This window comes from Balaenoptera acutorostrata, chromosome 9 (assembly GCF_949987535.1).
Source record: "Balaenoptera acutorostrata chromosome 9, mBalAcu1.1, whole genome shotgun sequence".
Lineage (NCBI taxonomy): Eukaryota > Metazoa > Chordata > Mammalia > Artiodactyla > Balaenopteridae > Balaenoptera > Balaenoptera acutorostrata.
The window spans coordinates 94,885,177-94,912,886 of record NC_080072.1 but is presented as its reverse complement, the minus strand read 5'-3'; the positions used below and the strand labels follow the sequence as shown (position 1 = coordinate 94,912,886).

The 27,710-nt window shown below is 41.2% G+C and overlaps 1 protein-coding gene across 1 annotated transcript; it reads right to left on the bottom strand.

The window, feature by feature from the left end:
• Positions 1 to 1,376: 1,376 nt before the first annotated feature.
• Positions 1,377 to 11,818, bottom strand: REXO2 (RNA exonuclease 2). Its single transcript, XM_007196539.3, has 7 exons — positions 11,611 to 11,818; positions 10,564 to 10,647; positions 7,086 to 7,163; positions 6,457 to 6,568; positions 5,015 to 5,123; positions 3,737 to 3,790; positions 1,377 to 1,818 (listed from the first exon to the last, which is right to left on the bottom strand). Exons 1-7 carry the CDS (start codon positions 11,755 to 11,757, stop codon positions 1,689 to 1,691), a joined length of 714 nt encoding a protein of 237 aa, XP_007196601.1. The 5' UTR covers positions 11,758 to 11,818; the 3' UTR covers positions 1,377 to 1,688.
• Between the last annotated feature and the right edge of the window lie 15,892 nt (positions 11,819 to 27,710).

Sequence of the window (27,710 nt, the reverse complement as noted above, 5' to 3'; positions counted from 1 at the left end):
TCAAAGTCACCCTGTTAGTGAGGTTTGTAACAGCCCTCAGCATCACAGTCATGGGCATTAAGTGAACACTGATTGAAGATAAAGGCCCAGGCACCATAGCTATGGACCAGAGCAGCCCTTCCCAGAGATCCTGGCCTGAGTCAATCTATCACCATCACGCATCAGCCATCCTGACAAGGTACCCACTGTGTACCAAGCACTGAGCTCAGAACTATGTGTAGTATGTAATTTAATCCTGACAATCCTTTGAGTTAGGTAGTGCCATTCTCACTTTATAGATGAGGAAAGCGAGGCTTCGAAAAGTGAACTTGCCAAAGTCACTCAGTATGTCACGGAGCTCAGATATGGACCCAGAGTTTGACTCAAGAGCCCTGTTCTTAACTACTATAAAATCCTGCCTTCCAACCCGCTGCAGTTGGTACATGAGCTAAAACCCATGCCATTCTGAGAAGTGGAAAAAGCACTGGTCAGAAAAGTCAACAGACTTAACCTTTTCATCAACTCACGCTTCCTACACTTGTGAATTTGAGCCTTCACTTACTCATTTAGAGAAGTACCACTAAAGCCTCTCTCCACTCATAGGTTGTTGTATAAGGTTAAACAACTTAGTCAACGAAATTATGAGGTAATTCTAATCTATAGTCCAGTGACTTCTGTCTGTAACTCTCACATTAGGATCACACTGCTATGTTGATATAACGGCCATATAATCGAGTTAGGATGGAATCTGAGATCAGCACAGAAGGCTTTTAGTCCGGTGGTTCTCTAGGAGACGTGGGTCACCTGCGGGCCCTTCCCCATTCTGATTCCTTGTTTTAGGGGGCATCTCTGAAGGAGATTTGTTGTAAAGACAGATGATCCTAATGCACCCTCTGGCTGAGGACTAAACTATCTACTGTGCTCTAAAGTACATAAACTTAGGAGTCAAGATATTCAAACCAAAATCCCTTCTCAAATACTTGCTGACCATTAGACCTAGGGCAGCCAACTATTTACATTCTACAAACCTAGCACCATGGCTGCCTTGCGCATAATATCTATTCAATAAGCCTTAGTTGTTACCTACAGAATCACTGTCTGGTGGCTTACTTGAATTTCTTGAATGTAGCAAAGAGTAGCTATTCCAGAGCTCTGACAGTTCAGTAACTATAACTAACTATGAGCCCAATTTGCTTCTCTGAGCCCATCTCCAGTTATTCTATTCTTGACTTGTAAAGCAAAACAGAATAAGTTCACTTCCTATTTAACATAAGAAACTTAACCCACTCCTAATGGCATTATGAGCATTTAAACATTAGGCATACCACCTAAAAAAGAAAAAAAACCCATCATTTTCCAGTCATTAAACTACTAAAGAATAGATGGTACAAAAAGGGTTGCATTTCAATAGAACTAGCTTTATTATTTTTTTTTTTTAAACAAAAGAAATGGTCTAAAAGCAAATACAGATATGTGCCAAGGGATGGATGTGACCTGGTACTTACAAAGGAGCTGCTGTGTCATAAATGAAAACAGTATGTTAGGAGAAAAATAATTTCCAGGGGCTGTGTGCTTGAATAATCAGGAGACGCAAGTGCACTGAAGGAAGGTGCTCTGCCAAAGCAGTCAGCGTGAGCCCAGGGGGAGAAAAAGAAAAACCACCAGAGGTCCTTCCAGAGAACTACGTGGTGGCAGCATGAGAACTGGCATCAACTCACAGTCTTCTCATTTTCCCCATTTTCTATAATTTTCCTCTTCTTCTCATCTGTTTTTTTCTTGAAGATGTTATTTCGGTAAAACTGAAGTTCTTTGATGCTTTCACTAATGTCATCAAGTGCCCTACAAGCAAACATACCACGCTGAGTTGAAATGTCCAAAACCCAGAGGAGATGATCACCATTTTGCAAAGTGTAACTTCTTATAAATAACTTAAGAATAACAAGGACTACTGTAAATGCAACTATCTGACATCATCAAGAAGTGGAACATTTCAGCATAGCAAATTTAAGTGCTTTGTTTTTTAAAAAATGTTTGAATAAAAAAAAAAAAAGGATTTCTAAACTATAACAGATTAAAGTTTACCAAACTGTTCCATAAGATAGTGAGGTGTTCCACAGGGGAAAAAAAAAAGGAATTCCGGGGTCAAATAAATTTAGGAAAACCTAGATTAAACATTTCTTCTTTTGAAGTTTTTTGCCAAGCATTTAATGTACTGATGTGTTGTGAATTCCCCAGAGGAGGTTGTACTATATACACAGTATTTCTAAAACTTAATCGACCACCTGTGTGGAATGCATATTAACAGCTCATAGCATGTAGTTTGGGAAACACTGCACAATACTTAATGACGTCCTGCACAAAATATAATCACGTACTCGAATGTAACTCGTGACTCCATCATCATAATGAACATCAATTATCAGACAGTACCTAACCACAAAAGAGGATCTACCTCCCCTCTCGTGGTGATTTGTGCTGTAATCAGTGGCAGCCTGCCTCCATCTAACAGCCTTTCTTCTCCTCCAACACGCTGTTTCTCATCTGTCGTAGTCTGAGAAATCAGGCAACCAAGATTACTAGAACAGTGTGCAAGTAAATCAATCTGCTCTGATTGTCAAGGGCCTCTTCTAGAGAACAAACTGCACAAACTTTAGTGCAAGAGCTTTCAGACAGTTATTTCTGTGGTTAAGGCAACAGTTTTGCTTTCTTCCCAGGTCTCGGATAACCAGTGGAGAGCTGAAGCTGTCAAAAATACAGCCTCTGGCTAAATCAAGGTACACCACAGCTTAGCCACAGTACTGAAACCCAAAACAAGATCTGAAAACCCAAAGTTCTTCTACAGCCCACTATGTGGCAAAACCTGACCAATCTTGATGCGAGGCTATTTATAGTCATTAGTTATGCCATTTGGTGTGAACATCTGTACATTTCACTGTAGAAACGGCAATGTGCTTGATTATGAGGTGCTTCCTCAGGCCTTGTTAGGGGTATTACTACCTTCCTAAAACCTGAAAACTCCTGAAATCCAAAACACATCAAGCCCCAACTGTTTCACATGAGGTATCCCAGACCTGTGTTATTGTGCTGTAGTCCATGAAAGCCCAATAAAAAAACATTAATGCCAGGCTCTTTAGAGCAGGGACTTGGTCTTCCTGTTTGGCTAGAAGTGTACACGGTACACAGTACACAGTAGGGGCTCGGTACATGGATGAAACAAATGCCAGCTGCTATATCTCCCACCAAGTTTTATGTCCTTCCTCAGAGACTACAACACCAAAAAGTAAAAGAGGACTCTAGATACACAAGTTCTTTAAATTCCTTGTGTACTTCAGCCTAAGGTTGAAGACATAAAAAGAAACAATCTGAAAAACTACAAAGTGTCTAAGTTAGGCTAACTGTGTTGCACAACTGTACACAAAGTGTTCCAATTTTAAATGACTACAAATCCATATGCTTGATGGGAAGAAAATTATACTGCTCATTACTAGAAAAAAAATTAGATCGCTTCACATACCTACAAACTAAGTTATCTGCAAGTTTCAAAACAGCAATAAAGACATTAAGACCATACATATCTCACAATGGAATGTTAGAACACTGATCAGAATTCCTGATAATCTTAGCAAAAGAAGGTTATTTTTATGTAGTTGTCCTTTACTTTTCCCCCAAGGGAACAGAGACATTATTTCAAGCAGTCAGGAATTCGGGAGTTATGTGCGTGTCAGACCGCCAAGCACTTGGAAGGACCCAAACTTACCTGTGAGAAGCAGCCTTCTTTGGTGCAAATTCATATTCTTCTGGATACCAGCGTCTACATACAGCAAAAATGGAACTCTCAAAGGAAACCGTCTCAAATACACTGAATAATTACGTCCTTCAAGTAGTTTAATAACTTTGTAAAAGGCATTTGGGTTGTGACTATCGAGCTGCCTCCCTGTCTGGGACTCCACCTTCGTCCCTTTCCTCTCTTCATACTATAGATTCTCTTTGGGCAAGATCAACAATGTATAAGATTGCTAAATCTGCGCACTCCAGCCCAGCCCTCTCCTGCGCTTCTGTCATGGATATCCAACTGCCCAATGGACATCTCCACCTAAAATCCACCAGACACTTCCAACTCCACACACACATATGGTCATACTCATCATCCTCAACATCTCCCTTCCCCCATCGGCCAACTCTACTCTTCCTCTTATTTTCCCCTTTATCTTTGATCAGTTCCATCATCCACCTAACCACCCAAACTAGAAACGCGGGGAATCACTTTATACGTCCTCCTTTTCCTCATGCCCCCATTCAAGCACTCAGTGCCGTGCTACGGATCTTCTCAAATGCTCTACCTCCTGCTCTCTACCGCCCACTGCCTTTTCCCTAGCTCCTCCTTCTCTCTCCAAGATGGTGAGAGAGTCTTTCTCATCTCCCTACCTCTTTTCTTACCACCTTCTAATCAGAATGATCTAATCACATCACCTTTACCTTCCTGCTCCCGCCTATCTTCATACCTCTGCCCATTCTCGGGAAAGCTCACTCCTCACCTTAAATACCTGGAACATGGCCACTCTTCCTTAAATCTCAACTTGAAAGCTATTTTCTCCGTGAAGTTTTTGCTACCTCCCCATTCCCCTCACTCCAGCTGCCGGGTGCTCCTTCTCTCGTGCCCGCAATATTCTACCCGCACTTTCCCCTAACAGACGTCATCACACAGTACACTTCTCAGGTGTGTTTTTTACACATCTGTCAATGCACTAGACTCTAAGCACTTAAGGGCTTTTCATCTGTATGTTCCCAGCACATAGGCCAACACGTGGCACAGAAAATGGGTGCTCAATAAATTTTCCAGATTAGTGAAATTTATACGGAAGATTTTTGAGGTTCTTTCTCCCAATTCTCACCAGTTCAAGCGAGAATGGGACGAGGAAGTTATACACCCACTTGGCCCCCTCAGTTCTACACCTTTATTCAATTACTCTGTACAAATTCTCAAGGAAAACATGCTAAATGAGGCAGTTGAATGGATCCTAAATATAGCCCTTACCTGCACAGCTCTTTAACAGTGCTCACATCAATTATTCTATAATGAAGATGTTTCATGAACTGGGGCATGTATTTGTCAAGAAACTTCTTATCTGCATGAACTGAATTTCCTAGAAAGACACGAAGCATACCGCATCTGTGTATTTCTAGTAGTATACAAAAGGATATACAAATTCACAAACTGTATTTAATTGGAGGTGTTTTTTTAAAGAATTCAAACAATTCCTCAAAGCATCTCAAAACTTCGAAATTAGGTTTGAGTGTATCTGATTCGATTACAAGTGCAGATTTCGGAGTATTTAGACAGTTTAGCTCATAATAAATTTGTAAATGGCCTCTTTATGGACAAAAGGATGAATCTATCATTCCACATACTAAAAATAACGCTCAAATCTGTAACTTCTTTAGATAATACCACATGCACAAATTTTCTCCCAGTATCACAAAATCTACACCACTAACACTAAAAGTTTAACTGTAGATAAACTCATAAGTAGATAAGCATTTATTTACATTTCAATTTTAATCAATCATATCCACATTCATGTTTCCACACAGTAATTTATATTAAAAACAGTAAATTTTAAGTAAGAACTTTAAAACAGACACCAGCTGCATTGGCTAGGGGGAAAACTGATACAATACATGCTATATAGTACTTAAAGTCAAAACTTTTTTATGACTATTTAAGGGAAGTGTTAGTTACTATACCAGCTTACATATACAAATACAAACACACCACCACAGGACATTAGCTCCCCTTTGACAATGGCAGTCCTTTCAAAATCCTAGCAGAACTGGCCTAGTTTCTTTAAAAAGTCAATGTCACAAGGGGAAAAAAAAAGACAGGTGCACACTTTGGATTAAGAGACTAAAGCGACATAATAACCAAATGAAATGCGTGAGTCTTGACTGAATCCTGGTTAAAAAACAAATAGACATTTCGGATGTGGACTAGAGATCAGATGATGTTACTGAATTGTTTTGAATCGTCTTAAATGTGACAGTGATATTGTGGTTACTTAAGAAAATGTCCTTATTCTTAGGAAATGCTGGGTGAACTATTTAGGGATGAAGTGTCATGATGCCTGCAATTTACTTTCAAATGTCCAAAAAAATAGACAGATAAACATGGCACAAGGTGAACAACTACTAGATCCAACTTTTCTGTATATTTGAAATTTTTCCATAATAAAAATAGGTGGAAAATTTTTATTGAGTTAATCTGGGTATCCCAGATCTCATGTCAGGTTTCGGGGCATTTTCCCCGATATTCATGTATAAATTACACAAGGAAATTTGAGCAACAAAAGTAAGATGGATAATCCAAATCAGGGTTAAGTGGAAGGCACGATGATCCTGGCTGATCATTCTGGAACCGCAGTCTCTTGAACCGCTACGATGGAAGACTATCTACAAGGCAGACATAGGACTGGATTTTACCTGCAAGTGGACAGAGCCCTGGAGGAGTCAGCTGTCGTACAAAGGACAGAAATTCATACTCTGCCTGCTGCAGTGTCATTGTACTCTCCTTCACTGCTTTGGTTAGACCAGACTGCAAGAGAAAATCCCCAGCCCCACCAAGACACATGAAGTCAGTGTTCAAAGGCATCCACATATGAAACTTCACTTCTAAAATGGGCAAATATAACCACAGATGGACCATTTACAGAGCTCAAGTTCACACTGAAACTGCCATCTTGGCACCGATTTTTTTCTTAAAGAATCCAAGTCAGATAAGCTAGGTTCCTGATTGTTAATAGCATTTCCACACAGTCAGAAAAGATGGCGCTCAAAGTCCAAGGATATAACCTCTGGGAAGAAACAACTTAACAGGAGAGCGGCATTCTCCCTTCTCTGAAAGTTGATCGTCTAACCTTATCCAAAAGACTGACTTGAGCAATACTTGATAATCCGCAATGTGCTCGCGACAGACTGAATGCAGGAGAGGAAAAAAGAGGACATTCAGGAGAAGATGGTCTCGAGAGGTCCCAAAGATGAAAAGTGAACAAGCAAGCAGTTTCCCAGGCTCGCCAAGCAATCTTCCTCTACCCCTTTTATGGTAATGTTACCTTCCCATGATGCTCCTTACACCAATCTGACATGCTGTCCAGTAACTCATCTGGCTGTTTTATAATCAGGTTAGGACCCTGTGGATAGGAAAAGCTGTTATTCATCCAGAATCAATGGGGATAAGCTTGGTTTCTGAGTTTAACTGCTTTAAGAATTACATATATATACTAGAGAAGGGAAGAAAGATGAGGGACTTTGTTAACTCTAAAAGTGGTCCTCATTCATTCCAGCACTATTTATGACAACAAAAAATAATGAACGAACACACACATAACACAACCGAAAACTGAAATGCCTATCAACAGAGGACACAGGTATCCACCAAAGGTCAGCAAACTATAGCCCCAGCCTGTGGCTTTTTTTTCTTTTAATTGCCAGCAAGCTACGAATGACTTTTACATTTGTAAATGGTTGTAAAACAAACAAATATGGGACAGAGAGGTACGTGGCACTCTAAGCCTGAAATACTTAATATTTGGTGTTTTTTAGAAAAGGCTTGCCAGCCCCTGACTATGAAAAGTGTCTATACTGCCAAGTGAAAAAAGCAAATTGCAGAACAGTGTACGCATGCTTATGAGTTCACTTATACTTGATTTAAAAAAACACACATTTGTATATGCATGGAAAATACTAAGAAAATACATAAAAGTTGGGGAGTGGGATGAGACAGGAGAAGAACAGCACAAAAAAACAACTTACTATACATAATATTTTGCATAAAGCTATACTGTTTACTTTTAACAGTATTTTCACATTAAAAAGTTCAAAAAGTAATTGGTGACATGTGAAAGATTAAAAAAAAAAAAAGTGATGCTGGAATTCTCAGCTCCACTTAATAGAACATTCAACTGTGAGTCCGACAGAATCCCAGCAGTAGCAGAAGCTCAACTTGCGGCAATAAAGCAAGTCACCTTCGGCTTAGTTTTACCTTCTGTACCATGGAGATAACAGCCCCCCCCCAACCCCTTCCCTCACAGGGATGTTAACAGGATAAAAGAAATTATAGATATGAAAGTTCTTTGAACTCTCTGGGAAAGAAAGATTCTCTAAATCCAAGGTATGATTACTACTAAAGCGGTAAAAGTACTTTGCAATTAGTGAGAGGAATGGCAAGAATTTGACTAAAATATGCCTGACAGCTACAACTAACAAGGAGTTTTAGCCAAACAAGAAAACTGGTGACGGCAATCTCCATGAAGAAACAAAAAATTTGCTCTGATAACCTTTTTTTTTTTTAACTTAAGTATAGTTGATTTCCAATGTTGTGTTAATTTCTGCTATACAGCAGAGTGATTCAGTTTTACATACATATACATTCTTTTTTATATTCTTTCGCATTCTGGTTGATCTCAGGATATTGAATACAGTTCCCTGTGCAATACAGTAGGACCTTGCTGTTTTGATAACATATTTTTTAAGAAACCAAAAACCTCATATTGCAAAACACAATTCTAACAAACCATGATGGAAAAAGCCAACGACTATCAACTTAAGGCTATTTAACTTACTCTAGATCCCAGTGTGGCACACTAAGCTACTTACAGAAAAATTTCCAGGTGGGATGTCTGTTCTTCTAGCGTAAAACATTTTCCTCAGACTCATATACAAGAATAAAACATATATTCCACAGAACTGACACTTCAGTGCTAACAGCCCCTAAGCAATTTTTTTTTTTTACATCCTTATCTTCACAGGAATAAAGATGCAGACGTAGAGAATGGACTTGAGGACATGGGGAAGGGGAAGGGGAAGCTGGGACGAAGTGAGAGAGGGGCATGGACATATATACACCACCAAATGTAAAATCGATAGCTAGTGGGAAGCAGCCGCATAGCACAGGGAGATCAGCTGGGTGCTTTGTGACCACCTAGAGGGGTGGGATAGGGAGGGTGGGAGGGAGACGCAAGAGGAAGGAGATATGGGGATGTATGTATATGTATAGCTGATTCACTTTGTTATAAAGCAGAAACTAACACACCATTGTAAAGCAATTATACTCCAATAAAGATGTTAAAAAAAAAATCCTTATCCTCATCAGACTGGGTCTATTTACAAATGCCACCCTCATGTGCAGCTGTGTGACTACAGACCCAAATTTCCTCCAGGGTACATATCAACTAACTGGTCCATTAAACTGTCAGTATTTCACATTATATCAACAGTCTAAGGGAAAAACTCTTCTTCAGACAAGGGTAAGTAGGGCTGGTAAATAAACACACTTCTCTTCACTATTCATATCTAGGAAATTCCAAGTGACAGGAAAAAACAACCAAACCTAAAACTCAAGGTTCATATAAAAGATTTTTTGTTTCTTTTGTTTTGGAAAAAAAAGAGGTAGTTGCTACAGTGAGATACAAAGTCTCATGATTCCCCTCCAGCTGATGTATCAGGAGGTACTCCAAGATATATGCCTGGTACTCCATGAAAGTAGCAATTCATCTAAAATGGTTCCTCCCCTCTCTTACCTACCCAGGAAAATAAGTACAACTCTTAACTGTAGACTTGTGAAATTTATCCAGTGCCAGTAGCACATCAATCCGACCCTCTGGAAACTTATTTTAACAAAACTGTCTTTCCCCAAAACATCCCTACTGTGTTCCTATTCTAGAGTTTCTCACCACCTCCGAATACTGCTGACAATATGACACAGAGTTATTCAGGGCCCAGGATTTCACCCTCTACCAATCACACGTTCTCATACGCTTATTAAATGCTTTGTGAGTGGCCAAAAGGCAACAGGTGCGTTTTATTTGTTTTGCTTAATGTTTCAGTTAAAAGCAGCATGTTAAAACCTTAATCATGCCCAATATGTCAACAGGAGGATATTTTATGATTCTGTATCAACAGGAATTCTAAAATCTTAATATAGATCTAGACGAATCACATGTCCTAGCTGAAAAGGTAGAAACTGGATATATGGAGTTATAAGCTAAGCTACATATAAGCTAAGATTATAATATAAAGAAGTCAACTTTGGCATGAGTCACCAATCCTGGTGGGACCACAGTCAAGTGTCTTATTGGTTGGGAGCACTTTACTCAGACTGCTTGGGTTAAACTCCTGGCACTCCCAATAACTAGCCAGGTGGCCTTAGGCAAATTACCCAACAACTGTCTGCCAAAGCGTCTCTCTCTATATAGTGAGTATAACAGTACCTACCTTATAGTTGCTGTGAGGATTAACAGTGAATACATGTGAAGCACGTAGAACTGTGCTTGGCACACAGTAAGCTCTTAGCAAATGATAGCATTTATAGTTCCTAATTTTTGGCAGTACTATAGAAAAATACTAGGCTCTGAGATGGATTACTTTGGTTCTTGTACCAAGCCCACCATGACCTAGAACATTATTTTGGACCTTAATCTACAGGGACCTCAGTTTTCTTATCTTTTAAATAAAGAGATGGGGGGGGGGCACCAATCTTTAGATTTCCAAAACACTCTAAACAGTATGGTTGTATTACAAGGCATAACCTACTTCAGCCAAAATGTTGAGATCAGAGTCAGTTATCAGACAGGCCATCTCAATAATCTGGTCCTTCTCAATGTCCAATCCTGTCATCTGCAATAAAAAATACATCACACACACGAAACCATCTTTCTGGCCTACTGTATCCAAGTTTATTTAACAGGACATCCCTCAAGCATATTCAATTTATATCCCACAGCCAGGATAAAAGAGACGAGAATGCTCCTTGAGCAAGTCCTCAAGGCACTCATTATGAGTTATTTACTCAATAAACATTTACCAAGGGCCTGCTACATGCCAGGCATCACAGTCCTACTCTGGGGCCGATGCAAAGTAAGCAAAATTGAGTGCTGACAGCATTCAATTTTGGAAGAGTTAGATAACTAACATTACTACATCTCTGCAGAGTGTACAAAGTTTTTATGCTAATTACACCACTTGATCTTCATCACAATCTAGTGTTATGATCCCCATTTCATATATGAGAAAACCGAGGCTCAAGGGAGAGGGGAGTGCTTGGCTGAGTATGGAAAACCTAAAGGGATCAGAACCGGGTTGTAGTGCTAACCCCGACCTTCACTAAAGGCGCGACCTTGAATGAGCTGAGTCCTCTCTCTGGGCCTCAGTTTTCTCCTTTAGGGAATGTGGGGTAAGGCTGAGTCATCCCCGGAGTCCCGTCTAGCTCTAACAACCTAGGGTCCTGGGAGACTGGGGAACTGGGGTCTAGCACAGCCGCTGTACGCACCCCTACCCCCGTGACCCTGAGCCCATCAGAGGGTTAGGGAGGTCCACATCTGGGCGGAACTGGGGGCTAGGGCAAGCCATATGGATGACTCCACCCTCTGGAAAAGAAACCCCACAGTCCGGCACAATCCCCAACACCCGCAGGACTCCTGCCCCCGCCCCCGACCTGCCCCGCGCCGTCCACAGCCGGGAGGCGCTCACCTGCCACACCTGAGACCCAGACACTGCCACTCTCCCCGGACAGGCTCGGCTACTCTGTCCCACGCGCGAAACCTCACTCGTCCCCTCTCACGCCCCACCGCCCTGACTCACCTCCAGGTCTACCCAGACCATCCGCTGAGCCATGCTCTCCCCAGCCGCCATGGCTGCGCCAGCTTCACGGACACCCCACGCCCCAAACGACCCTCGAGTCCCACCCACAACTCGCAACAGCCTGGAACCCAGGGAGCCGCCTAGCATCACCCGGCACAAGCCACCACAGCCCCAGCCTTTCAGCCGGCGCCGGCGCAGGCGCGATGGTCGCTAAACGTCGCAAACCCGCGGGGAGGTGCAGGAGCAAAAACCGCAAGTCCCAGCATCCAGTGCGCCAGCTGGCCCTGAACAGTCCGGCTTAGCTGCCGAATGGGATGATGGGACTTAGAGTCTTGTCTGGTGTTGCGCCCGATATCCCCGCCCCCGCCACGTGTTTTCGGATGTTAGTGGACGCGCATGTTTTTCAGAACTAAGTTTATTCGTTTCCAGGAGTTATTTCCTGAATTTGGATTAGTTGTAAATCGCCTAGTTGAGGAGGAACTCTGTTACTTTGTTAAGTCGAAAAAGACCTGGTTACCGGTTTGTTTGTTTTTTAATGTATCTTTTTTGCTTTTTTTCCCCCTTCTTTTTACTTACTTGCAACTCCACTTCACACACTGGGTATTTTTCTCATTTACATGAAACAGCAGGGCGGTGTGCTTTTTTTCAGGCCAGAAGACCATTTCCGCTATCAACAAGTCCTTTAGAAATCCTTAAATGAGATCTTATCCGAGAGATCACTTAGCACGCTTTAGGTGCTGACTAAAAGTCCCTTTCCTTCATAGGCAAAGGGTTACTTCTTATTCCTTACTGAGGGGCTTGCCGTGGTCTGTTTCAGTTCAGCTGTTAGGTGTCGGTGGTAATGACTTCCTAGTCCACCCTTACAAGTTCTCAAGGTTAAATCTCGTCCTTGTATAACGAATCTATGCAGTAAATTAAATGAACTAAAAACAGCTTTGCCCGCTCTGCAATCTGCTTTGGTTTTGATCAAAGTATTTTTAATCTCCTCCACTAACAGCTATAGTTTCCATTATTTCCGAGAATAGAGATGGCCACCAACAAGATCTTTCGACCCTGGAGTATCAAATTGCATTGAGTCTCTTAAACCTTTGGCTATTCAGTGGCAAGTCAGGGTGCTGAGTGCGACATTGTTACAAACATTTGGTCTCAGCCTGGAATTATATCCTCTGTGTATTTTTCTGAAAGCCGTATTGCCACTAATTACAGAGCTGGTGGTCCATCGTGTAATTCATACCTGGTGAGCTGGTTTTGTGAGAGGGAAACTTTGTTGCCTAGTAAGAGCTGTAAGAATAATGCAGTGTCCTGGATTTCACCTTCAACTTCTCTGGTATACCCAACCCACCACCTGCCAGGTCACAGAGAAAATCTCTTCTAAGTGTCATCAAGTCGTGTGCAGTTTTATGTATACACACACACACACACACACAAAATGGTATATATTCTAACTGCACTGCCTGATGAGTCACATTGTTTTGCTTTAGCTTTTTACTCACTTGTAGCCTACTTGATAAGAAATAGTCTACAAAAAGTAAAAAATTTTTTAAATAAAAAAAGTAGTCTACATTTCTTCTGTAGTTTTTTCTTTGTTTTAAACTTGATTCATAGAAAGTAGAATCAATTGAAGTATATAAATTTTTATCAATTGTGCTTTTTATCCTCCGGAAGCACTGATATTATTTCTTTAAATTTTCAAAGAACAAACACCTTTTGTTTTCAAAGTTACTACTGGGACATTGATCAGTTTTATTACAAATTACAACTTAGGAAATGCTATTTACATTAAAGAACTTGTATCCTGAAAACTTATGATCGTAATTTTAAAATATTGGGTAGTTAAAATTATGTGTAGACTTCTTTGAAACCAGTTTTCATAGTAATGTACTTTCATTTTAACATAAAGACACATTTTAGATGAATGGTATTATAATGTAAGGAGATTTATAGTTTATTGGATTTTGTGTATAATAACATTCGATTGGTAATCTTAAAGGTTATCAGAACAATGTAGGCATCAAATTCACAAATCGAAACCATGTAAATAAGAGGGAGGGCAGGGAGTTCCCTGGTTAGGATCCTGGGTTCTCACTGCCGTGGCCCTATTTCAATCTCTGGTCAGGGAACTGAGATCCTGCAAGCCGCGTGGCCAAAAGGAAAAGAGGGAGGGCAGACAGAAGAACATGGGGCTCTAGAATCTGAAAGCAGCATTGTCCCACGGTGGACTCATTTCGTTCCCTTTTCCTTTCACAACAGAGTTTATCTTAAAGCCACACCACTCTGCTCAGAGACTTTGCTTTTTCAGTTCTGTCATGAACCTATAAGAACTGCTTTTGTTAATTAACAAGGGTAAAATGCTGATAAATCTTGTTCTCTAAAATCATAGACTATGAGAAACTTGGCTGTTTGAAGTCATTTCAGAGAGAACAGCTTCTCTTAAAGAATCTGGGCCATGTGTGTCACTTTGACACAGAGAAGCTGCCTCAATTTCCAACCCAGGGGCAGAGATTCAGATAAGAGGTTTCCAGACACAGCATTCCACATTTATCTTAAATTTATAGTTTCTAAGGAAACAGGACCTGAGTCAGCTTTTCAACACTGCTGGTAGTCAGACTGTGATGTTTCTGGTCCCTCTGGGCTTAAGGTCACAAGGGTGGAGGTGAGCACAGCAGCTCCACTAGACCCCCACTTGCCCAGCCTCAAGGGCCCAGGTTGTTAGAGCTAGACAGGACTCTGGGGATGATTCAGCCTTACCCCACATTACATAAAGGAGAAAACTGAGGCCCAGGGAGAGAGAGGATTCAGCTCATTCAAGGTCATGCTGTTAGTAAGGATCTGAGTTGGGGCTACAACTCAGTTCTGATCTGTTTCTAACAAGACATGGCCGAGGCTACACAAACCCTCCCCTTACTTAAAGATCACTACTTTTTTAAGCGTTTTTTTTTTTACTTTTTGTGTGTGTGTGGTAAAATATACATACATAAAATTTCCCATTTTAACCATTTTTAAGTCTGCAGTTCAGTGGCATTAAATGCATTCATATTGTTGTGCAACCATCACCACCATCCTTCTGCAGAACTTTTTCATCTTCCCAAACTGAAAATTCCATACCATTAAATACTAACTCCCTGTTTCCACCCGTGCCCCTCTCAGCCACAGGCCACCACCATCTCACTTTCTGCCTCTGTTAATTTGACTATTCTAGGTACCTCATATAAGTGGAATCATACAATATTTGTCCTTTTGTGTCTGGCTTATTTCACTTATCATAATGTCCTGAAAATTCATCCAAGTTGTAGCATGTGTCAGAATGTCCTTCCTTTTTTTTTTTTACCATTGATGCCCAAAACAATCTTGCATATATATAAGATGGGTATTTTCAGTTATTATTGAGAATCATAACAAATCACATTTGTAAAATGTGATACACAGAGAACGTCCTTCCTTTTTAAGGTCAAATAACATTCCACTGTATATATTTACCACATCTTGTTTATCCACTCATCACTCAATGGACACTTGGGTTGCTTCCACCCTTTGACTACTGTGAATATTTACATGGATTTTAATTTTATTTTTCTATTGCTGCTTTCTTACCAGGACTTCCCCAGCCCTGCTTTGATTCTCTCACCTCCTGAGCAGAGATTACTGTGATAATCAAACCAGAGGTAACCCCTACTTCCCCTGGTTCTTCTTTAGAATCATCCAAGCCCTATTTTCATTTATTTATTATTTTTTTTAATGTTTTATTTATTTTTTTGGCTGCATTGGGTCTTCATTGCTGTGCATGGGCTTCTCATTGCGGTGGCTTCTCTTGTTGTGGAGCACGGCCTCTAGGCGCATGGGCTTCGGTAGTTGTGGCGGTGGGCTCAGTAGTTGTGGCACACGGGCTTAGTTGCTCCGCGGCATGTGGGATCTTCCCGGACCAGGGCTCAAACCTGTGTCCCCTGCATTGGCAGGCGGATTCTTAACCGCTGCGCCACCAGGGAAGCCCCCAAGCCCTATTTTTAAAAGTCCTTCCCTACTCCCTCTTAGGAGAGACCCCTGGTTCCTCATGTTAATTGTTACAGCAAGTTCGTAAACCTAACATTGTTACAACTATGTCCCCAGTGAGCTTTATCTGATATGCTTTATCACCATCCTATTAAACTTGACTTTAATTTCCAGAATACAATAATTTTTATACTTGTATAGGACTAACACAGAGCCATACAGTAATGGTAGCAATACTAGTTAGTAGTCATTCTGCCTGTTTCTCTTTGCATCCGAGCAAAGGTTAAACAAAACCCACCATCACCGCCATTCTTTCTTTTTGCCTTTCTCCCTTCCTATTTCATGTTATCAGTTTCTCCAGGTTTGGGGTTGGTTTTCTCCATGAGCTTTGTAGGCAGTGGGTCCTGGAGGCTCTTGGACAACAGAGACTCTTTGGTGAGGGAAGGTCTGGTATCCTTAGGGGCAGCCCTGGCTTGTTGCCCAGCAGCAGTGCAACTGGGAACCGAAGAGGGGGCTCTGTGGTCCCCCCACCAAGGCCAGTCTCCTTACTTTGCTCCTGAGCCAGCCCTTCCTGATTAGCATGAGTAATCTGATCCTTGCTGGTTATCTAGGGTTTCCTCACACTCCCTGAAAAGTACCTTCTGAGGTGTTTTGGCCTCATCCTCCCAAGGGCCATAAAAGTTAATAGATTTTTCTTAGATGTCTTGAACTCTAAAAAAAAAAAGAACAAACCTGTAAACTGTCCTACAGTTTTTAAATGTCCTATAAAGCATTTTTAAATAGGCAGTAAATACCTCATGAATACCTGTTTGGTGATAGTATCTCTTCTTTTCCTGCTTTGTGATACTTTGTCTTGAGAAATGTTGACATCAGGTTTACTGCTGATAACTGATAACTGTTGTTTACTTCCTTCTAGTGATCTTGGGGAGGAATAAAGGCTGATAAATCTTTTGCCTTTTACACTCTATCACTGTAAAAAATTCAAGCCAAATATAATCTTCAAAATATGCCTTGTAGGTCTTCCCTGGTGGCACAGTGGTTAAGAATCCGCCTGCCAATGCAAGGGACACGGGTTCGAGCCCTGGTCCGGGAAGATCCCACATGCCGCGGAGCAACTAAGCCCGTGCGTCACAACTACTGAGCCTGTGCTCTAGAGCCCGCGAGTCACAACTACTGAAGCCTGCGTGCCTAGAGCCCATGCTCCGCAACAAGAGAAGCCCCCGCTCGCCGCAACTAGAAAAAGCCGGCGCACAGCCACAAAGACCCAACGCAGCCAAAAATAAATTAATTAATAAAAAAAAATACACCTTGTACAAAATGGACACTATATAGGTTTTCATGAAATTTGATGTTCATCTTATCTCAGTGTAGTCCAATAAACATTTTGTGTGATACTTGATATTTAATACTGAATACTTAGTATGTATCAAACACTGTGCTAGAATGCCAAAGGAAAAATACATTTATTAAGCTGATATTATACCAGACACTAGAAGTATTTAAAATATTAATGGTTCATTTTAGGTTTAGAGTTGTATTTTTGTTGTTGTTGTTGTTTTAATAAATTTATTTATTTATTTATTTTTGGCTACATTGGGTCTTTGTTCCTGTGCACGGGCTTTCTCTAGTTGCAGCGACCGGGGGTTACTCTTCGTTGTGGTGTGCGGGCTTCTCATTGCAGTGGCTTCTCTTGTTGCGGAGCATGGGCTCTAGGTGAGCGGGCTTCAGTAGTTCTGGCACGCGGGCTCAGTAGTTGTGGCTTGCAGGCTCTAGAGCACAGGCTCAGTAGTTGTGGTTCACGGGCTTAGTTGCTCCGCGGCATGTGGGATCTTCCTGGACCAGGGATCGAACCCGTGTCCCCTGCATTGGCAGGTGGATTCTTAACCACTGCACCACCAGGGAAGTCCCTGTTTTTTAGTTTTTGTTGTTGCTGTTTTTGCAGATAAGGAAACAGCTTTCATTTTTCCATCCATAAAATGGATGGTATGAAGACTGAATAAACACATAGAGAATATCTAATACATTATATAGTAGGTGCTCATTTAATGTATTTTTGTACAAAAATCAGGAGATACAAAATTTAATACAAGGGAGATCATGAAAATGCTTTAAAGAATTAGAGAGTCATACTGGAATATAGGGGAAAAGGATTCATTTTGACCAAAGAGGTGCAGGATGGAAATTGGATTAGATCCTGAAAGAAGAGAACTTTGACAACACCTATTATGGGTAAGAAAATCCCAGAGAGATAAAACATCTTGGATCTAAGCAACTAGAATGGTTAGCCTTTATAGTGAGAGAGAAACCAGTTGAAGAGAACAAATTACACAAAGAACAAGTAAGAGTTGATGAGTTCCGTTTTGGAAAGGTTGAAGTTTCGCTTTGGACAGGTTCAAGTTGTGATTCAAGGGGGACAACTAAGTAGAGATATCTGGCAGGCTGCTGGGACAAGGGCAGGGATAGAGACATGCACTTGGAGGTCATCTACATAGAGGGCGTAGCTGAAGGCTAGGGGAGAGGAGATTGCAAGTTGTCTGCAAAATACCTTAGGCCCATGCCAACCTTGAGGATTTTAAGTTTTTGCAAATTTAAAAATCTAATTAGCATGTAAAGAGGATCCTCAGCCTGATTTGTATATGTTGGCACCTATTGAATAAACTGGTGAAGAACCTACCAGAAATTTGTTTCTTGGAAGGGTAAGGAGTATCCTGGGAGAGAAATCAGCTAACAGAAAAAGCAACCAGAAACAAAGAGCACAGTGCAGCACAAAAGCTGACAAAGTAAGAGGAAGAAAAAGGAGAATTCTGACAGAACAGCAACTATCAGTAGTAGATTTGTCTCCTGGCTTATTCCCTACTTGACTCATGTCTAAAGAACAAAGAGGTATTCTAAAATAGCTTTTTCAATGAAAAGCACATTTAATAATGGTATCACACAACCCTACTTGAGTTCTCTGCTAGCACACACACACACAAAAAGCAAAACTGAAGCAAGACAGTTATAGAGATGGGGAGCAGAGAGGAATGTTTCTTCTCACTCCTGATATTTCCTTCCACGTGGAGGAAGTACCACTGGCATAACAGTCCTGGCCTCTTGTACCCAGCCTCTCTTATTTCTCCATGAAAAGTGGGGTAAAATTTCAAGATTTAGGACAGATGTTAGACATGCACAACCCAGCACAACAAAGGCAGTATTTTGGGAGTGGGTGGACCTGTTTAGGAAGCCTTGAAATACCTGGGTAGGAGATTTTGCAGAGAGCTGAGGTCCTGTGTTTTTCAGGCAGAGAGCAACAGAAAGTTGTTTCCGTCCGTCAGTGTGACCTCATTTGCACCCATACAACTGTTGAGATTTAACCACCTCCCTGTGGTACCAGTTTACCTGGTGATCTCTGTCTTGATAAAAAGCTTAAATCAAGTAGTAATTGTCATTGCAGCCAAACAAACAATTCTATAATTTTGAATAGTCCAATGTCAATGCCACATTATTGGACAAAAGACTATGAATATGAATATTCAGTGTGGGCCATGTATAATGAAAAAGACAATAGGCTTTGGAACCATACTAGCTGAATTCAAACCCAACCTCAGCTCATTTCTATCCATACATCCTTAAACAAGTTGACTCTAATCTCTCTGAGATTCATTTTCCTCCTTAAAATAGTAATAGCAGGACTTCATTTGAAGAATTACTACAAAAGTTTGAGGTAATATGCATAAAGGCAGCACAATGCCTTGCCCATCGTGGGTGCTTAATAAATAGTATAAATAAATCATTGTTATTATTACTTAATAAGCCCACTCCACTCACCATTTATAATCACAGATCATTTCTGATCATGTAGGCAGTGTTGGAGAAAACAGATTGTGGCAGAGGCTGATCGTTATCTAGCAAATATGCATCTATCTTTAGAAGCATCTTCATTAATAACATGTTTCTGGGTTTTAACAGGGCACTTTGCCATCCTTGTGGCTGGGTATAGACATGTGACTAAGTTCTGGCAAATGATATTATGGAATTTCCAAAAGATTTCTTAAGGGAATTGATATAAGTTGGAGGTGTTATTTTACCCTTCCTGGTTACCTGGAATTTTGAGGTGGTGGTGAAGCCCCAGGTTCTCTCTTTGGAACATGATGTGATCTTGAGCATGGAACTAGTGGTGAGGATGGTGAAATAGAAAGATGGGAGCCACCTTGGTCTCTCCATGCATGGTGACTTAAGGGAACTTCCATACTAACTAGAAACTTGGTATAGGTGAAAGAAAAACCCCTATTATGTTAAGCCACTATTTTTGAACCTTTGTTTTTTTATAACCTAATGTAATCCCCAACCCTTACAGAAGAAGTGGTGGGTAAAGAAAGGAATTTAGAAAGACAGATAACTGTTGGTCAAAATGATAGGAAGAGGTTCAAGAAAATGCAGCATTACAGATGATGAAATAAGATTATTTTAAGGCAGGACCCAAAAAAAAATTAATGTAAAATTTTCTCTGCCATTTGAGCCATTACTCCTGCCCCTTTAGTGTGCATTATGCATCTGCATTTTACATTAACCAGATCTCCTTAGAAGACACAGGAATGCCTACTAGTCAAAAAAAAAGAAAGAAAGAAGCAATTTTCTCCTAGTGAAACCATGCACCTCAGACTGGGACTTGAACCGATGCGGCCAGGACTTGAACCTGGCCAAAACCCCATGGTCTTCCAACTGAGATCATACACTTGGTTTCAGGACTTAATGAAGCTCAGGTTCTTGATGTCTCATCGCAGAAGGAATTCAGTGAGAGACAAAGTGATAGGTAAGAAGTGGATTTATTTAGAGAGAAACACTCCACAGACAAAGTGTGGGCCATCTCAGAAGGTGAGAAAGGCACCAGGGTATGGGGTTGTCAGTTTTCATAGGGGTGGGTAATTTCATAGGCTAATGAGTGAGAGGAGTATTCCAGCTATTTCGGGAAGGGGCGGGGAATTCCAGGAATTGAGCCACCGCCCACTTTTTGATCCTTATGGTCAGCCTTAGAACTGTCATGGGACCTGTGGGTGTGTCATTTAGCTTGCTGATGTGTTACAATGAGCAAGTACTGAGGCTCAAGGTCTAGTGGAAGTTGACTTGTCTGCCATCTTGGACCCATTTTGTTCTAAGCAGTTTATGTCATGTCCTCAGACTATGTCATTCTTTCAAAGGTTGTGCCCTACCCCCTTCCCTCCTGTTTCATTAGTGCCAGCAAGGTAATGTTACCGAATCGAAGCTTGGTCTGCTCACTGCATGACAGGCCAGTAATCAGAAGACGAGGTGTTGAGGCAAGGAATAGCGACTTTATTCAGAAAGTTGGGCATCCAAGAAGATGGTGGACTAGTGTCCTAGAGTACCATCCTATCAGGGTCTGGATGTTAGCTTCTTTTATAGAACAGAGATGGGGAGGAGGTGAGGAAGTAAAGTAAAAAGGCCATAAGTCTTGCAAAATATCTCCTGGTTTTAGCCAGCCTCAGGGAGAGGATGTGTTATTTCTTCTTTTCTGCAGCAATTTAGAGGTGAGCAGGGTCAGGGTGTTTCTCTGTGAGCTGAACAAAGGCACTTTAACATTCAGGCAGAGGGGCAGGGTTCCCTGAGGAAGGCCATTATGTATGCCTATAGATATAGACAGAATAAAAGCAATGGAAAGCAAAGGTCAAAGTAAAAGAAACAGATCCAACATGGAGTCAGATTTTGTTCTTCCCTGTTACAGTAACTCCTTAGGTGATAACATTCCTTCCTTAATCCTGTAAGGGATCACAATGATCACTACTCATCTTTTTGGACTATGTAAACTGTCAATATATTACTTTGATGTATAGCCCTTTGATGTATATCCGTTTGTCTCAAAAACTTATATGACTGTGCTTTGACCTCTAACAGGTGGAACAGTCCTCAGAGCTTTCTGAAAGACTGTCTCCTGGGTTATAATCCTCAGGTTGGCTCAAATGAAACTATTTCTTTCTTAGAATGACTATTGATTAATTTTTTTTCATTGACACAGAAAATAAAGGAAGAAAAAGTTTGAATGAAGGTGTGAAGTCGTTGGTATCAATCTCGGGATGAGGTCTGCAAGATATCATTGTATTTGGTCATTAGAGCACAAAATTCTGCTGCAAACTTGAGAAACAAATAAGAGAATCTGCAAGTTGAGAAAGTAGGTAATAAAGACCCTTTCTTGATATCTTGTAGAGAATGGAAGAGAAGTAGTAAATGGGTTTGTTTAAAGAGTACAAGCTGATAGGAAAAAGTTCAAGAAGTTAAAGGGAAAGAGGTGGAGAAAGGCGTGAAGCTGAGAAAAGGATACAGGCAAAAGATTCTGGGAGAACAAAACATAAAAGCACAGCTGCTGAGATGAGCCTTAGAATGATCATTTTAACAAATGAAATCCTCTCCTTTGAATGAACACTGTTTTTCAAAATAATTCAATTGTCCTGACGAGATTTTTCAAACATAAGTTCTGACAACAGTAATTTTATTTCTACATGGTAAATTAAGTACCATCTTCAAACCCTTGCACTGAATTTTAAATAGCCCTAACAACACAGTATTTAATTTTGAAAGGGGAGAAATCTTGCAACAACAATAGCAACAACAACAAAACTTCATGTGGAAACATAATTGTTGGGAATACTGTATCATTAGCTTAAATCAAATGGCCCTTCCATTTTTAAAAATTGTCATTAACAACAAATAAACTAATATATCAGAAGTATGTTCATGAAATCAGACCCTCTTCAGAGCTTATCATTTACCTTTGAATTTTAGTCATCTTGTGCCACAACTAAAAATTTTAGTGACCTATTTGTTTCATCTAATTGCACACATTTGATTTTCTTTTCAAAAATTATCAAAGTGATACTGCTAAATTTAAGCATTGCTTTTGTTAGGGGAACCACTGACCGAAACCGCCCGCCCTGGCCAGGCACCATAGTAACTACTTGCATGAGTTATCTTACAACAGGAGGTCCTGGTAAGGAATGAGGAACTAACAAGCTACCACCAACCAGAAGAATTCAGGAAAGGTCAAAAGGAGAGAGGAGACGCCAGTCCGTATGTCCTACCAACTTCGCAGAATCCTTCTCACTGGAATCCATCTTGGTTGAGCCATGTGCACACCACCAGGAAGGACCCTGAGGCGGAATCATTGGCCAGAGACAACCTAGAAACTAATCCCATTACCATAAAACCCAAGACTGTGAGCAATGTGGCAGAGCAGTTCTCCTGGGTTCGCTTACTCTGCTGCTCTCCGCCTGGGCGCCCCTTTCCAATAAAGCCTCTTGCTTTGTCAGCACATGTGTCTCCTTGGACAATTCATTTCTGAGTGTTGGACGAAAGCCCACTCTTGGGCCGTGGAAGGGATCCCTCTTTCTGAAACACTTTAACTGCAAACTCTACAAATTCCTCAGTACTATCTTGTTCTTGGCATTTATTGTATCTATTTTGCTTCCTATAAAAACAATAAGACATATGTACTGTATGTACTTCACATTAGAGAACACTTTGATTACTAATCCCAAATATCCTAAACAGAAAGACATCTTCCATTTCCTAGCATCTAATTTTGCACTGACCTTAAACTAGCCTTTGCATTCCATTCTAAAGGGAAAAGAAATAGACTAAAAAATTAATATATTATTTTCACTTGTATTGGCCACATCTAAACTGTAGTTTCTGTAACAGGGAAGAGCTAAATTGGACTCCATGTTAGATCTGTTTCTTTGACTTTAACCTTTGCTTTTCGTTGAGAATCCGCCTGCCAATGCAGGGGACACAGGTTTGAGCCCTGGTCTGGGAAGATCCCACATGCTGCAGAGCAACTAAGCCCGTGCGCCACAACTACTGAGCCTGTGCTCTAGAGCCCGCAAGCCACAACTACTGAGCCCACGCGACACAACTACTGAAGCCCGCGTGCCTAGAGCCCATGCTGCACAACAAGAGAAGCCACCACAATGAGAAGCCCTCGCACCACAATGAAGAATAGCCCCCTCTCACTGCAATTTGAGAAAGCCCATGTGCAGCAACAAAGACTCAACACAGCCAAAAATAAATAAATAAAATAAATAAATTTATTTTAAAAAAAAAGAAGTGACTCCTTAGAAAGAGAAGGGATAATACTTTAAAATATTAATGGCGGGCTTCCCTGGTGGCGCAGTGGTTGAGAGTCCGCCTGCCAATGCAGGGGACACGGGTTCGAGCCCTGGTCTGGGAAGATCCCACATGCCGCGGAGCGGCTGGGCCCGTGAGCCACAATTGCTGAGCCTGCGCGTCTGGAGCCTGTGCTCCGCAACAGGAGAGGCCGCGATAGCGAGAGGCCCGCGCACCGCGATGAAGAGTGGCCCCCGCTTGCCACAACTGGAGAGAGCCCTCGCACAGAAACGAAGACCCAACACAGCCATAAATAAAATAAATTAAAAAAAAAAAAATTAATGGCAATCTGAAACTAAAATCCAAGTGATTGTGATAAAGCATTGGAGTTGGTCTGTATGCTGGTAGTGAGAGAGAAGCACCAAGGAAAGTGACAGTATATTAAAGGTGTTTTCTTGGTGGGGTGCAGGGGAGTCAGAGATAATATGTTGTGGTGGTGTTGCACTGTGTCATCTAAGCTGGAACTATGGTCCCCAGAATTCCGGTCCATGTCTAGTTTCCATTTAGCTTTCTGGTCTTTGGTCCTGGTTTCTGGGAGGGAATCTCTAGATTCTCGGAATTTCCCAAGTGATAGGGGTGTCTTTGTTATTCATGGCTGTTGAGCCCCTAGATAGTTCCCGGATGGGGCTGGCCATACTGGAAAGATCAACCATGCGGTTAGAGGGTTAGGGCTCTGAGCCAAGTAATACCAATTCAACCTCCACGGGGTGGGGGGCGAAGATCGGGGGCTGGAGATTGACTTCAATCACATGGCCAAGAATTAAAGCAATCATGCTCGGGTAATATAATCCCAATAAAACTCTGGACTCAAAGCTTGGATAAGCCTCCTGGCTGGTAATACACATTGATATGCCAGGAGTCTGATTCTTCCTGACTGCCTGGGGAGAGGACACAGAAACTTCCCATTTGAGACCCTCCCAAGGCCCACCCTATGTGTCTCTCCGTTTTTTGTCTGGTTTTGATTTGTATCCTTTTGCTATAATAAGACTGTGACCATAAGTATAGTTCTTTCTTGAGTTCTGTGAGTCATTCTAGTGAATTATCAAACCTGAGGGGGTAGTGGGAACCCTCAAATTTGTAGCCAGTTGTTCAGAAGTGCGGGTGGCCTGGGAATCCAGGAGCTGCAGTTCGTGTCTGAAGTGAGGGCAGTCTCACAGAGGACTAAGCCCTTAACCTGTGAAGGTTAGCCTAACTCCAAGAAGTTAGTCTCAGAATTACAATGCAGTTCACAACAAGAGAAATTTGCTTGAGATCCAGAAGTCATAAGGGAAGCAGCAGTCATATATTCCACACTGTGGAAGCTTGGTGGAGGGTGCCAGGCACTGTGGTACCTCATGCATGCTGTTGCTGATCTCCTGGCTCACCTTGTTGGTGTGGGGCAGCACCCAGCCTGCAGGCTTCAGGTCATACAAGTCATCTAAGGTAGAGAATGACAGACAGATACAGGCTCCATTATTTTTCCCCCCAGCAGTTTCCAGTTTGTCCCTGCTCCTGTACTTGTTCAGCTTTCCTTCCCAGCTGCTGGGCTGGCTAACTTATGATGACTTCAGGCCAATACCAGAGGCAGGCAACAAATTGTTCCACCAGCAATCACAATTGCATCAACTTGAATCCCTATAATAAGTTCCTTATTCATTAATGCTCTTACTTCTGCCTCTCTGATTTTACTTTGACTGCCACAGCTGTTTCAGTCTATCCACTGATAGAAAATTATAAATTTAAATATGATTGCTGAGAACTTAAGAAGAAGCACTACAGGAATAGAAACACTAGGGTTGTCAATCCTGACTTCATGCTACAAGCTTTAAAAACAATGCTGATACCACTCTCCTCCCCGGAGATCCTGGGGTAAAGTTTAGATGTTAAATTGTTTTTTGAAAGGTTCCTAGGTGATCCTAGTATGCATCCAGGGTTACGAAATGCTGCACTAGAAGGAAGAAAAAAAGCAAAGAAAAGGTAATCAATCTTACACACACACAAGGAAGTATAACAGAAATAAATCAAAACATCTTAGCACGAGAGTCACTCCTAAAATCAAGAAGTATTAAAAATTAACTAATAGACAGACATAGCAGGTAAATATTAATAAAAATAAAGATGTGATATAGTAATATAAAAAATAGAATTCATAATTAATAGCATGAAAATGGATCAAGGATATTTACATTGATAAAAGTTATAGTACGTGTGAAGAAATGTCATGATTCTCTTTCTATGTGGCATAGCTTCAGGATACATAAAACAAAAACTGGGAGACACAGAGAAAATAACAAATTAAAATCATCTCTTTTAGAATTTAAAGATCAAAAAGAAAAAAAATACAAGGTTTGAAAAACATAATTAACAGGACTTACCTACCATATTAGAAGCATGTTTAACTTTAACTCCACACAACTGATGGTCTCTATTCTTCCTGTAATAAACATCAAAGTCCCTGACATGCTGAAGGCTGGAGGCTAGTAAGCTACTCCTGTATGTCCACCCATGCTTGTTCTTTTTTTTTATCAGATCATGTTACCTCCCTGCTCTCTGGTACTTCATCACCGTCTGGTATTCTTTTTTTTTTTTTGAATTTTTGAATTTTATTTTATTTATTTTTTTATACAGCAGGTTCTTATTAGTCATCAATTTTATACACATCAGTGTATACATGTCAATCTCAATTGCCCAATTCATCACACCACCATCCCCACACCCCCGCCGCTTTCCCCCCTTGGTGTCCATACGTTTGTTCTCTACATCTGTGTCTCAATTTCTGCCCTGCAAACTGGTTCATCTGTAGCATTTTTCTAGATTCCACATATATGTGTTAATATACAGTATTTGTTTTTCTCTTTCTGACTTACTTCACTCTGTATAGACAGTCTCTAGATCCATCCACGTCTCAACAAATGACCCAATTTTGTTCCTTTTTATGGCTGAGTAATATTCCATTGTGTATATGTACCACATCTTCTTTATCCATTCGCCTGTCAATGGGCATTTAGGTTGCTTCCGTAACCTGGCTATTGTAAATAGTGCTGCAATGAACATTGGGGTGCATGTGTCTTTTTGAATTATGGTTTTCTCTGGGTATATGCCCAGTAGTGGGATTGTTGCATCATATGGTAGTTCTATTTTTAGTTTTTTAAGGAACCTCCATACTGTTCTCCATAGTGGCTGTATCAATTTACATTCCCACCAACAGTGCAAGAGGGTTCCCTTTTCTCCACACCCTCTCCAGCATTGAGTTGTTCCAATCCTGCTTATGCTAGTTTTTTTTTTTTGGCTGTGTTGGGTCTTCGTTGCTGTGCATGGGCTTTCTCTGGTTGCGGTGAGCGCGGGCTATTCTTCGTTGCAGTGACGGGCTCCTCATTGCAGTAGCTTCTCTTGCTGCAGAGCACGGGCTCTAGGCGCACGGGCTTCAGTAGTTGTGGCTCACGGGCTCTAGAGCTCAGGCTCAGTAGTTGTGGCACACGGGCTTAGTTGCTCCGTGGCATGTGGGATCTTCCCGGGTGAGGGCTCGAACCCACGTCCCCTGCATTGGCAGGCGGATTCTTAACCACTGCGCCACCAGGGAAGTCCTATGCTAGCTCTTATTAATATATGTTCTTAATTTAAATATTATATAAACCAATAAAATATGAACGTGAAAAATAGTAGTTGTTTCTAGAAAACTAAGTTGAATACTTTGAAAAGATCCAGTAAGGATATATCATTATAAAAATTTGCTGTCAGATTAAGTGTGTGCAAGACAACTGTAAAAAAAAAAAAAAAAAGGATGTGAATTCTAGAAAACTTGAATACTTCACAAGTGTTTTTCAAACATCTACGGAACCATTATGAGAGTTGGGAAAAGAAACATCACGCAGGCATCACTTTGAGCAGGATGAAACTCGCAGGCAGGAGGGTCAGCCAAGAATGATGGATGTGGTTTCAGATTCCCTCAGCAGCCCCTGGAGAGCTGTGCCTGGGCTGTG

Coding starts and splice junctions, on each gene's coding strand:
- REXO2 (XM_007196539.3), bottom strand. CDS start 11,757: ATGCTAGGCGGCTCCCTGGGTTCCAGGCTGTTGCGAGTTGTGGGTGGG. Junction 5,124..6,456: donor AGGGCTCTGTCCACTTGCAG/GTAAAATCCAGT, acceptor GTGTCTTTCTAG/GAAATTCAGTTCATGCAGAT. Junction 1,819..3,736: donor AAGAAGGCTGCTTCTCACAG/GTAAGTTTGGGT, acceptor GTTTGCTTGTAG/GGCACTTGATGACATTAGTG.